The 12,520-nt window shown below is 48.7% G+C and overlaps 6 protein-coding genes across 6 annotated transcripts; 2 read left to right on the forward strand and 4 right to left on the reverse strand. All coding sequences in view use genetic code 12, as the record gives it.

Annotated features, from left to right (window-relative positions):
* Window positions 1–272: 272 nt before the first annotated feature.
* On the forward strand, window positions 273–1,670 carry LODBEIA_P39780 (uncharacterized protein; the record flags this gene model as incomplete). Its single annotated transcript, XM_066974147.1, has 1 exon — window positions 273–1,670. One exon carries the CDS (start codon window positions 273–275, stop codon window positions 1,668–1,670), a length of 1,398 nt encoding a protein of 465 aa, XP_066830916.1.
* Window positions 1,671–1,825: 155 nt separating this feature from the next.
* On the reverse strand, window positions 1,826–2,713 carry LODBEIA_P39790 (uncharacterized protein; the record flags this gene model as incomplete). Its single annotated transcript, XM_066974148.1, has 1 exon — window positions 1,826–2,713. One exon carries the CDS (start codon window positions 2,711–2,713, stop codon window positions 1,826–1,828), a length of 888 nt encoding a protein of 295 aa, XP_066830917.1.
* Window positions 2,714–3,035: 322 nt separating this feature from the next.
* On the reverse strand, window positions 3,036–6,638 carry LODBEIA_P39800 (uncharacterized protein; the record flags this gene model as incomplete). The annotated part of the gene is made up of 1 exon (XM_066974150.1): window positions 3,036–6,638. The coding sequence occupies one exon, from the start codon at window positions 6,636–6,638 to the stop codon at window positions 3,036–3,038; it is 3,603 nt and encodes a 1,200-aa protein (XP_066830918.1).
* An 840-nt stretch (window positions 6,639–7,478) lies between these two features.
* Window positions 7,479–9,191, forward strand: LODBEIA_P39810 (uncharacterized protein; the record flags this gene model as incomplete). Its single annotated transcript, XM_066974151.1, has 1 exon — window positions 7,479–9,191. The coding sequence occupies one exon, from the start codon at window positions 7,479–7,481 to the stop codon at window positions 9,189–9,191; it is 1,713 nt and encodes a 570-aa protein (XP_066830919.1).
* Window positions 9,192–9,400: 209 nt separating this feature from the next.
* Window positions 9,401–10,744, reverse strand: LODBEIA_P39820 (uncharacterized protein; the record flags this gene model as incomplete). The annotated part of the gene is made up of 1 exon (XM_066974152.1): window positions 9,401–10,744. The coding sequence occupies one exon, from the start codon at window positions 10,742–10,744 to the stop codon at window positions 9,401–9,403; it is 1,344 nt and encodes a 447-aa protein (XP_066830920.1).
* A 687-nt stretch (window positions 10,745–11,431) lies between these two features.
* LODBEIA_P39830 (uncharacterized protein) lies at window positions 11,432–12,466 on the reverse strand (the record flags this gene model as incomplete). Its single annotated transcript, XM_066974153.1, has 1 exon — window positions 11,432–12,466. The coding sequence occupies one exon, from the start codon at window positions 12,464–12,466 to the stop codon at window positions 11,432–11,434; it is 1,035 nt and encodes a 344-aa protein (XP_066830921.1).
* Between the last annotated feature and the right edge of the window lie 54 nt (window positions 12,467–12,520).

Below are 12,520 nucleotides of genomic sequence, written 5' to 3' on the forward strand. Positions count from 1 at the left end.
CATATGTACTTCAAAACTCATTGGATAGCCAGCCTCTGCTTGTAGATAGTTGGTTGCCTTGCAGCCGGGAACGTCAGTCACGTGACTCTGCACGGTCACGTGACGGCAGCTGCGAAAGAAGACTTGCAGAGAATTTCAGTTTTGTGTCATTATTTTCATCTCCACCAAAACCGGATCCCTCAAACCAAACACCCAACCACACCTTATCCCATTCACAGTTGTCCTTCTTGCCGTTCACTCGCGATATCCACGGCCTCGCGTTTTTTTCCACCATGAGCAATGAGTACGAGCCGCTAGAAATCATCGGCAAGGGATCCTACGGCACCGTGCGCAAGGTGCAGCACCGTCAAACGCGCTCGATATGCGTGCGCAAGGAAATCGAATACAAGCAGATGAACAACCACGAGAGGAACCAGATTATCTCGGAGCTTCGGATCCTCAAGGAACTCAAAAACAAGCACATTGTGCGATATTTCAAACACGAGCACGTCTCATCGCAAAAGTCCATCCACATATACATGGAATACTGTCTGGGGGGAGACTTGGCCAAGTACATTCGACAATACAAGAGCACCAGCACGCAGGTGCCCGAGGAGTTCATATGGCAAGTGTTAGTGCAGATGCTTAATGCGCTCTATCGATGCCATTATGGCTGCGACGTCGACAAGGTCAACTTGTTCAAGAGCTCGCCCACAACGCCCCAGATCAACTCCGACTCCGTAATCATCCATCGAGATATCAAGCCCGATAACATCTTCATCGAGAACGACGTGTTGAAGCTCGGAGATTTCGGGTTGGCTAAGATGCTCACTACGCAGAACGACTTTGCCAAGACCTACGTGGGCACCCCTTATTACATGTCGCCCGAGGTGTTGATGGATGAGCCCTATCTGCCCGTATGCGACATTTGGAGCTTAGGGTGCGTCTTGTACGAGATGTGTCAATTGAGCCCCCCGTTCCAAGCCAAGACGCATCTCCAGCTCCAGTCCAAGATCAAGCGCGGGGTCATCCCCAATTTGCCCGAACTGTACTCGTTGCAATTGAGATCAATTATTAAGGAGTGCATCACCGTCGACCCCAAGCTGCGCCCGCTGTGCTACGATCTCATCAATTCACTAAGTATAAAGTTCCTACGCAAGGAGATGGAGTTGAATGAATATAATCGAAACCTAACGCAGCTCAAGATGGAGCTTATCAACAAGCACGAGGAGTTGAAGAAAAAGGAACAGTTTCTAGCTTCGCTCGACGCGGAAGTGAAACAACGGGAAACGTACTGCCAAGTACAAGAATCGAAATTCAAAGAAAAGGAAATCAGTTTGACCAAGTTGGAAAACAGCATGATTGGAGAGTTTAATTTGAAAAAGCAAGCGTTGGATTTAGAAGCTAAGGAGGTGCGATTAAACTACCAGAAGGAGTTTTGGAGTGTGGTGGAGAAAGCAGTGGACAAGGAAGTCGCTGAACGGATGAAGCTGAGGCCTCGTGGTCCGCAACACTTGAACGATTTGGCCGCTGACAATGGCTCAAATATCTTGAGGACAAAGAACTTGAATTTATATGCAGAGTCACCCACGCCTATTTCGCCTCAGTTCAACGCAGGGCACAAGTTTAGAGTCACTGACGAATACGAGCGCACCAGAAACGCCGAGGTGAGGAAATACCGTGTGAATTGAGGACATGTAGTAAAAAAACCCAAGACACTGACTCTTTTTTTGCCTCAGTAGAAGAGCTCAATAAAAGTTGAAAAAAATCATTTATGTAGCTAGCATATATTTCCACCAACAAACTCTCATCCACCCAGAACGTCTCTTATCCCCTCTCACCCACTCTACTGCCATTTCTTGCCCGTCAACAACTCATACGCCTCCACATACTTCTCCTTACTACGCTCAGCAATCTCCAGCGTCATAGCAACGCCATCCTTCCCAGCCAAGCCATTTTCCGTCAACCAATCCCGCAAAAACTGCTTATCGTAGCTATCCTGAGACTGGCCCACCGCGTACTTCTCCAAGCTCCAGAACCGCGACGAGTCAGGTGTCAACACCTCATCAACCAACACCACCTCCCCGTTTTCGTCCAACCCAAACTCAAACTTGGTATCCGCAATAATGATGCCGCGGGACTTTGCATACTCCTTCGCTTGCTTATACAACTCAACAGCGATAGCCTCAACCTTCGCGCACAACTCCTCGCCAATCAATTCGGCAGCTTGCGCACGCGAGATGTTTTCATCATGCTCGCCCTGTTCCGCCTTGGTGCTAGGGGTAAATATCGGCTGCGGGAGCTCCTCGCTCTCCAACAACCCCGGCTCCATCTTGACCCCATGCACAGTGCCAAACTTGACATACTCCTTCCATGCCGAACCCGTAATGTAGCCACGCACAATGACTTCCAAAGGTATCAACCGCATCTTCTTCACCACCAACGCTCTCCCTTCCAATTGGCTCCTATACGGTTCCAACTGCGGATACCTAGCAAACAAATCCACATCAACCAAGTGGTTTGGACATTCGAGGAATTGAAACCAGAATTGGGATAATTGGGTCAAGATGCGGCCCTTGTCGGGGATACCGTTGGACATTATGACGTCGTACGCTGAGATTCGGTCTGTTGCAACAAACAAGAGGGTACTGGGGTCGAGCTGGTAGATGTCGCGGACTTTGCCCTTGTTGACTAATGGCAACACCCCTTCGAGATCAGTTTGAGTCAATGACATTTTCTGGTGTAATTGTTGGTTGTGATGGCCAGTGGTGGGGTGGTGGTGAAGATGAGAGATGAGCACTACATTGGAGACTCCTTTTTTATTGAAAAATTCGAGGTGTCGCGGGGCGGCAAAACGAGACACGACACTGGCTGGGAGATGTCCAAACCTCATTTCGAATGGCCACCACAACACTATACTTCATGACAAAGAGGACACGTTGGAAGATGGTAGGTGCCCCGTTGATGTTTGAGTGGTCTAGAGTAGAGTCGCACCGTGAAAAACTAGAGATCTTTCGCCAAAAAAAATTTCACCGAGTCATCGACACCTCTAATCATCAATTAAGACTATGATTTACATGGCTCACGTTGGGACTGGCACTAGCACTGATATTACCTCCATCAGCCGCGGCGGCAGCAGCAGCAGCAGCAGCAGCAGCATCAAGAATCTGTTGTGGGGTCAATTGCGGACTCGTGTTTGGAACAACATTATTTGTAGAACTAGTGTATAGTTGCTGTGATTGTTGTGGTTGATGTTGCGGTTGACGCTGTGGCTGATGCTGTTGGGTGTGATGTTGTTGCGGTTGGTGCTGTTGCGGTTGATGTTGCACCATGTGTTGCTGCTGCTGCTGTTGAGCTTGTAAACTGGCAGCTTGTTTGTTCCTAGCTTGCTGTTGCAACCCAGCAAGGTACTGCGCTGCTAATTTCGTCACTTGCTCTTTCGAAAGTCCCGGGTTTTGCGTCTGTATTGAGTTAATGACAGCAGAGATTTGAGCGGGTTGGAATTGCATTCTTCGCGGTGGAGGTGCTTGTTGATGTTGCTGCTGTTGATGATGTTGCTGTTGTTGTTGGAGCTGATTCTGATGCGATAGCTGGTGCGGAAGCTGGTGTTGATGTAGCTGCTGCTGCTTTGGCGGCGGTGTGGAGTGCTGCGGATGTGGCTGCTGCTGCTGCTGCATCATGTGCTGTTGGTGGTGCACCGGTTGCGGTTGTGGCTGGTGCGGATGAGGGGAGCGGATAGTATTAGAATGTTGGGGCATTGCATGTGGGAGCTGCTGCTGTAAAAGCGGTGTCGTGTTTTGTTGAAGAAATGGCGATGCTGATTGAATAGATTTGGTGGGCAGGTATTGCGCCATGTTGGGCGAGCTTGCATTGTGTCTGGTTTGTTGTTGCATCGCACCCGTGTGGAACTGTTGTGAATTATTTTGCTGCTGCTGCTGCTGGGAGTACACGGGGTTTTGGAAGTTGGCTTGCTGATTGTAATCAACAGCTTGTTGCGGTTGCTGTTGCTGTTGCGGCTGCAGCTGCGAATTCTGCGGTTGAAGTTGCTGTTGATGATGTTGCTGCTGCTGCTGTTGTTGTTGCTGATGAAGGAGCCGTCTCTCTTTTTCCATCTGCATCAACTGCTGAAGTTGCTCATTCGTCAAGGGTTTACCATCTTTTCCCATTGGAACCTTCATAGGAGTATGCAGACCGTCCTTGATTCCCATACCGTTATTCGCAATTGGATTCGGTATAGGTTGGGGCATTTGCCCGTCAGGTCCAACTGACGCCACCCGTGCTGGCGGCCGTATCTGCTGTTGCACGCGATTTTGCACTTGCACTTGCGCATGGGGTAGCTTCTGTTGTGGCAAATGTTGCTGCTGCGGATGATGTGCCTGCAGATTTTGCTGTGGCACAGGCTGAGCCAGAGTAGTTCTCGAAAGTTGCTGCTGTTGCTGCTGATGTTGCTGTGGATGTTGTTGTTGTGGATGTTGCTGATGTTGTTGTTGTTGACGTTGTTGATGTGGTTGTGGTTGTTGCTGCTGCTGCTGCTGCTGTTGTTGTTGTTGAGCCACAGCAGCCAACATCCGCTGTCTTGATCCCTCTTGAATGCTCTTGTCTCTTTCATACTTTAATTTCGACAATTCCAACGGGGTCGGCACTTTCCCAACATTACTTCTCTTGTCTCCATTTGCCAATTGGTTCGAGTGCAGCTGGGGCTGTTGCTGATTCGCTTGAAACTCGTTGGTGGACTTGCGATGGTTGACCTTGGCAATTTCAATCTCTCTCTTCTTCATGCATTTCCTCATGGCGTCAAACATGGATGCCCATCTGAGTTTCCTGTGTCCTCGCTGGATGCTATCGTTAGCTACACCTAGAGGAGAAACGCGCCTTTTGATGGTGGTGGATTGCGCCCGGTGGGCTTGCTCGAGCCATTGCTGTGCATGGAACGCATAGACTCCCTTCATGTCTGAGAATTGGAATTTCTGGTTGAGTTGGATGTATCTTTCAAAGCACTGCCACGGAGTCCGCCTCTCGACGTTTGCCTCATATTTCTTCAACGCGGGAGCAAATGAAACCGCCAGCATGTGCACGGCTATCAAATCCCAGTTGAAGCAGAACTCAGCAACATAATGAATGAGTCTTTTGTCGTCCTCGGGGACCCAGACTGTAGGTGATCTGAACTCGATGTTGCTCACCAAGGGTGGTTTGGGAGGTTTAAGTGAATGGAATCGCCGATGCGACTGGGTTCCAAAAAGACCCTTTTGATATTCGGGTAGTTTGGCTGATTGGGTGTTGATTTTCCAATCTGCAACTTTGCGTAGGACAATTTTATGCCAGTCCTTGTCGCTCTCGAATGGGAGTAGAAGCTTTGAAATTGGTATTATTGGTGGCTCTTGCACTTCAAACTTGCCAGGGGAATGGGAGTTGAATCTGTACGTTGGCAATGACTTTAAGATGGACTTGGCATGGGTGTTGAAGTCGTCAATGTGCATGTTGGTGGTTGAGATATCGGCCATGTCCAAGCTGCTGAATATACTCGACGCCTTGGGGTCGAGGTGTGCAACACTTTCAACTCTAGCCAGGGATTCTGGGTAATTCAACAACTGCGTAGGCGCAATCGTAATATCACGCGCGCCGTTCCTAATCTTTTCTCTCAGCGCCGGTTCACGGCTTGCCTTGTTGGTGCTTTCCGGGATATCTGTTAAAAGCACATCTGTAGCTGCTGCTGCTGCTGCTGCTGTTGCTGTCTTTTCTTTCGCGGATTCATCTTGTGGGGCGTGCGCGGTGTCGCTTGTTTCTTGATCAACTTCCATGTCGTCGGTAACTTCTGCCGGTGGCACTTTCCGCGCAACGCAAGTGGCACTTTTACCCAAACTCCAATAGTCTTGCACAGCCTGAGCAATAATCACGGCACACATTTTCTTGTATTTCAACCCTTCTCTAAAATCTTCCGACATCCACAGTGCTTCCTGTAAAATGTAGTCCCATGCAAACGTCTTTTTCCTTCCTTGATTCTTGTACACGATGGGATCATAGTACATCTTTGGCTGCCGCGAGGACCATTTTCCTTGCCGTTTGAGTTCTTCAATGCGCGAGTATATCACGGCAACTTTCCCTTCCAACAAGGCCAACTCGTAATTATCCGTCATCAAAGCCTTGTGAGTTCCCGGTATTAGCTTGTTCGACGGCAAGGTTTGCGTTAGGTAGTAGATCTCGGTCAACGACGAAGCTGCAAGTGGTTTCAAAGGATAGTGTTCGGGCACCGATAGCACGTCCAACTGGTCCAAATCGGTCTTGAGAAACATCTCCATTTCAGCCTCTATAGTTTCGCGTTGTGACCGCAACGACGTGACTTTATCAACTGGTGTGATTTCCGCTTCTTGGGTGCCTCCCGTTTTCGCTCGTTTCGTCGCTTGGTCGTCTTCGCCTTGCGGCTCTGCTTTCCTCTTGTTCCTCAATGCAGGAGGAAGAAAGATGGACAGTTCCAAAGCTTGCATGATAGCAGCTTTGAAGATATTGTCCACCTTCCCCTCGGAGTCTGTAAGTAGCGACCTTCTCTTGGACTCATCCTGGAAACCAAACTTGTTTAGATCCTGGAGGAAAGGGTCAACCGTGACATGCAGAAGCTCGTGGATCCTGTCTTTCCAAGTGCTTTGTCTTGTTTCAGCAGTCATTGTATCTAGTTGGAGTGGGGCACAAATGGCTAGACCTCTAAATACATCCCCAGACCTAGAATGCGGGAGGGAGCGGATAGTAAATGGATGGAAAGATCCTACAGCTGAACTCGATGGTTGTATTCGCTAGTTATGGTTAAGCTGACATTCAACTACTAGTGATGTATGAAGAATATATTCACTATTGTTCACGTCACGTGCACAGCACGTGCTTGTCACGTGGTATCAACACGATTTGCACGTGACTTTTCTTTTCGGAAATATGGACATAAGCCGCATACCCTGGGGCTGAAGTGCACCCACATCACGTGCACTACACGTGCATGTCACGTGGTTTTCCCTTTTCGGAAATCAAGACACAAGCCGCACTCTGCAGAGAGAGGAAGTGCCCCCCCCCCTTCGTTTTGAAAAGGAGGCCACTAACCAACCAGTCACTCAAGCCTGCTCCTTTTGCCAATCTCTTCTACCGAACACGCAAAGGGAGGCACGAGCAGCACGTATTGGAGCCTCTTCTCCCATCGATCATCAAAGAACCAAACTCCAGTCCAAAGGAAAAGACCGGAGGGAAAGAAACCAACGAAAAAGCAGAGAGAAAAAGGAGCCGTTCGCTAAACTTCACCAGCAATTTCTTCGTTTACACGTACCGTCTGATAACAAAAATCATCAACAAATTCACGCGAAGCACCCGTCAAACCTTCAACAAGAAGACATCAAGCCAACTTCAAGGCAATCAGCATCCATATACGCATATATATTCACATATATTAGCTTGATTGCAATAGTTTCTCACCAACTTGACTTGATTACTCGATAAGAAGCAAAAAAAAAAAAAAACACAACATGGGGGCTTGTTGCAGTTGCTTATCAGGACGCGGAGGCGATGGCAGCCACAACCAGTTACTATTGGCTGAGAACGAACGAGAGGCCATTAGTGCGTTACTACAGTATCTCGAGAACCGGTCGGACGTCGATTTCTTCAGTAATGGGCCCTTGAGGGCGCTCAGCACCTTGGTCTATTCTGAAAATATCGACTTGCAAAGAAGTGCCGCGTTGGCGTTTGCAGAGATTACCGAGAAGGACGTTAGAGAAGTGAATAGAGACGTGCTTGAGCCCATCTTGATCTTGTTGCAGTCGAGCGACTCCGAGGTCCAACGAGCTGCATGTGGTGCCTTGGGCAACCTTGCCGTCAACACCGAGAACAAGATCTTGATTGTCGAGATGGGTGGGTTGGAGCCCTTGATTAGACAAATGTTGTCGACAAATGTCGAAGTCCAGTGTAATGCCGTTGGCTGTATCACCAATTTGGCCACGCAGGATGACAATAAGCTGAAGATTGCCAAAAGCGGGGCATTGATCCCGCTTACCAAATTGGCCAAGCTGAAGGATATCAGAGTGCAAAGGAATGCCACTGGTGCATTGTTGAATATGACGCATCTGGGCGAAAACAGACAAGAGTTGGTCAATGCGGGGGCAGTGCCAGTCTTGGTGAGTCTATTATCCAACGATGACGCAGATGTCCAGTACTACTGCACCACGGCCTTGTCCAATATCGCCGTCGACGAGTCCAACAGGAAGAAATTGGCAAACACGGAACCGAAATTGGTGAGCCAGTTGGTGAGTTTAATGGACAGCCCCTCACCTAGAGTTCAGTGTCAAGCCACGCTTGCCTTGAGAAATCTCGCTTCCGATTCTGGCTATCAAGTGGAAATAGTGAGAGCCGGCGGTCTTCCGAACTTGGTTCAACTTCTCGTGTGCAACCACCAGCCATTGATCCTTGCCGCTGTCGCCTGCATTAGAAACATCTCCATCCACCCATTAAACGAAGCACTCATCATTGAAGCAGGCTTTTTGAAACCTTTGGTTGGTTTGCTAGACTATACCGACTCTGAAGAAATTCAGTGCCACGCGGTATCCACCTTGCGTAACTTGGCTGCATCGAGTGAGAAAAACAGAACGGCATTATTGGCTGCTGGTGCAGTTGACAAATGCAAGGACTTGGTTTTAAAAGTGCCACTTAGTGTACAATCGGAAATCTCAGCATGCTTTGCCATTCTCGCCTTGGCAGATGACTTGAAACCTAAATTATACGAAGCCCACATCATTGACGTGCTTATCCCCTTGACCTTTTCCGAGAATGGTGAAGTTTGCGGCAACTCGGCTGCCGCTTTGGCTAATCTTTGCTCACGAGTTTCACCCGAGCATAAGCAGTATATCTTGAACAACTGGTCGTTGCCAGATGAAGGCATACACGGTTTTTTGATTAGATTTTTGGAATCTGGTAGTGCTACCTTTGAACACATTGCGTTGTGGACTATTTTGCAACTACTTGAATCGAATAGTCCCGAGTTTAATCAGTTGATCTCGGATGATGAGTTAATCTTGACCGGTATCAAGCAAATGAGTCAATCACAACAGCAAAATGCTGGCGACATGCAAGTTAAAAACGGTGGTGTTGGCAACAGTAATGGTAATGGCGATGGAGATGATCAATACGAAGATCCAAAGATTGAGTTGTACAACTTGACTCAACAAATTTTGCAAATATTGGGATAAAAGCTTGAAGAGATCTATCTAGAGGAAAATTAACAACAACAACAACAACAACAGCAACAACAGCAACAGCAACAACAGCAACAGCAACAACAGCAACAACAGGACTAATAGGGTCGGTCCAATGTATAATATCTACAAAAAAAATGAAAAATGAATTAAAAAAAAAAAATGACTGTATTACCCTGATGTTTAATAGCTACTTATTCCAGTTACTCTACCAACGCTTCAGGTTTTGGTTCCTTGGTTGCTTCAGCCTTTGGTTCCTCTACAGGGACAGGTTCCATCTTTAACTTCTTTAATCTCTCCACCAACGCGTCATCCTCAACGGTGGTGGCATCCTCAGACTCTTGCTTCTCTTGCTTCTCCAGCGCCGGTGGGTTCATAACGGCATCGTGTTCCCGCTGTAGTTGAGCCAATTCTTGCTCAATCTCAACCTCATCCATGGACTCAGCGGCACCTTCCGCCAATCGTTGACCAACATCATCAACTTTAGCAACTTCCTCGTCCAATTCCTCGCGAATCTTGTCCACATCCTCCAAACTAACTTTATTGTTCATCAACTTCAACACTTTTAAGCTCTCGCCCAAGGCATCAACAAACTTGGCGTTGAAATGGGCTTCGTCTAGCTTGTGCAACACACGCTGGATCTCATCGTGCTGGTCCAGTGTGCGTTGTAAGATTTGCATCAACTGTCGCCGCCGCTTCATCAACTGCGCCAATTTCCCGCGCTGCAACTCCTTGTTCAACTTCAAAACCAGCAGATATTCAATGGCACCGATTCGCGACTCAAGTTGGCCAATCTTGGACTCAAGATTCAGCAACACGGACATGATGTTTATCGCAGCCACATCTTCGTCACTCACCGCTTCTTCGCCACCCCATTTGATGTAAATGCGGTCTTCGACGTGCCTGACGCGGCATTTACCCAGATCTCTCAGCCAATAAGTTACGTATAGCTCCAAGTCCAGCCGTGACACATAGGGAAACTTGGCTTCTAGCGACTGCAAACTAAACAATCGACCCAAATACCCACTTGCTCGCGATTTGCCCCCATCATCACCATCAGGATCAACGTGAATCATCTGGGCCAATTGCAAAGCTCGTCGAACCATGCCATCCCAGTAAATAAACTCGTCGTTCAAATCCGCGCGGTACGAGTTCAAACGAATTCGCTCGCTCCAGTTTTTCAAAATTCCCCACCCGAATCCACCATTCACAACAGCACCATACTCGGTACTAGCTTGTACATACAATTTCCGCGGCACCAAAAATCTATCATTGACAAACTCTTGAACCACCTCTTTCAAATTCCGCGGCTCGCCATAAGTCGGTATACTAAAACCCGCCGCGTTGACACGTAGGCTTATCGCGCTGTGCTGATGGAAGAAATCGCTAGTGATGACCTTGCTGAATAGCGCCTTCCAAGCACGCAAATTCGCCTCGTAGCCCTCGGGGTTCAACTGCTTGAGTTTGACAAAGTCGGAGTAGAGCGACCGTAGTCGAGACTCGCGGAACTCTGGTAGTTGCGACTGTAAAGCTTGGATGTCGTTCATCCTGGAAGCCGTGGGAAGGAGGTTGGGGATGCTGGAGAAGAAAACTACAATGAAATTGGGTTCCTTTTTTTTTAAAAAAAAAAAAAATTTGCGCTTTGGCGTGGCGAGGCGAGGCTAGCAGCGCAACTGACGATAGTGAAAAGCCAAAGGTCCCGGTTGCTTGTGTGGTGGCGCATTTATCCAAACAGAGCCGGTTTTTTCAAACTTTCTGTTTCTGCAATCCACTGTGGTCAAGTGAGAAGGTCTAGTCGCAGAATAGCTTAAGATATCGGGGCTTGTGAGGAAGAACACACTCTCTCTAGAGGACCGTAGAGGTTGCTATGTTCGGTTTCATGAGTTCTACGTATAAGCTCAAGCTTTGCTCATAAACTATTCAGATTTTTTGATCTTCTAAGTCGAGTTTGCAAAGAAGCCCAAGGTAAAGACCCAACTGGTCTTTCCATTAACAACTCGCTGGTTCAAATGTCCCCTAAATGGAATTCGATTCTCCTTTTTTTTTTTATTTTTTTTTTTTTGCAACCTGGAACCGAAAACAAATTTTGCAGCCATTTTCTTCAACAAAGACAGTTGGTCCGCCGATGATTCTTGCTATTAATAAGTGGAGCGGCCAAGCTCAAGAGAGGTCTCTGCAGTTTACAAGTCTAGCTTCATTAACGACATTATACAATTTTATGCAAAATCTACTCCTCAATCCTCAATCCTTAACCCGTCTACATCGAGCCCATTTTCACTACCACCTCCATCAGCTACACCTTCAACTTCGTCCCGTAGGCTATCCACAACGTCCAAAATCGCCCCCGCGGCAGGCGAGTCAGCATACCGGTCGAAAAAGCTTTCTCCGGCATCGCAGCACTGCCCAATCCTGGGATCTAGCGGCACGCTTCCCAAGAACCGGATCGCCAACTCCTCGCACAACTTGGCGCCGCCACCAGTAGTAGCTTTGAAGATCTGGCTGACCCCTTTGCACCCGGGACACACGAACCCGCTCATATTTTCAACCACGCCCAAGATCTTAATACCGGCCTTGCGACAAAAATCAATCTCCTTCCGCACGTCCAACAACGCCACTTCTTGCGGCGTAGTCACAATCAACGCGCCATCGATACCTACCTCCTTCATGAGCGACGTCACCGACAAATGCTCATCGCTCGTGCCCGGCGGCGTATCCACCACAAGGTAATCGAGCGCGCCCCAATCGACATCACGCAAAAACAGCTTAATGAGCCCCGTCTTTTTCGCGCCGCGCCAAATCACGGCCGTCTCATCATCAGGGAGCATAAACCCGATGCTCATCACCCCCAAGTTATCGGCGACGTAGACAGGGCTCCAGCCAGCGTTGGACTGGTGCACGGTTTCATTCAGCGACGCCCCGAGCATGCGGGGCAACGACGGGCCACAGATATCCAAGTCCATCGCGCCCACCTCCAACTCCTCGTCCGCCGCGATGGCCCAGCTGAGCATCGAGGTGAATGTGGACTTGCCCACGCCGCCTTTGCCCAGTAGCACCAAGATCTTGTGGCGGATGCCTTGCATCCGCGTGTAGATTTGGGGCAAGTCCGGGTCGGGCCCCTTGGGGATCTGCGTGGAGCATATTTCTTGATTTGCGCAGCCTTGACATGCGTCTTGCTTACCCGCGAGCTCGGACTGTGGGCCGGGACAGTGCTCGGGTGCTTCCTCCACAAGCTGGGACTCTACGTCTTGTACTTGTTGACTTGGTGCCATCCTTGTTTTGTTATCCAGTGCAAAGAACGTTGACTGATGAGAAGCACCAGTGGA

Source organism: Lodderomyces beijingensis (genome assembly GCF_963989305.1).
Source record: "Lodderomyces beijingensis strain CBS 14171 genome assembly, chromosome: 5".
Taxonomy (NCBI): Eukaryota; Fungi; Ascomycota; class Pichiomycetes; order Serinales; family Debaryomycetaceae; genus Lodderomyces; species Lodderomyces beijingensis.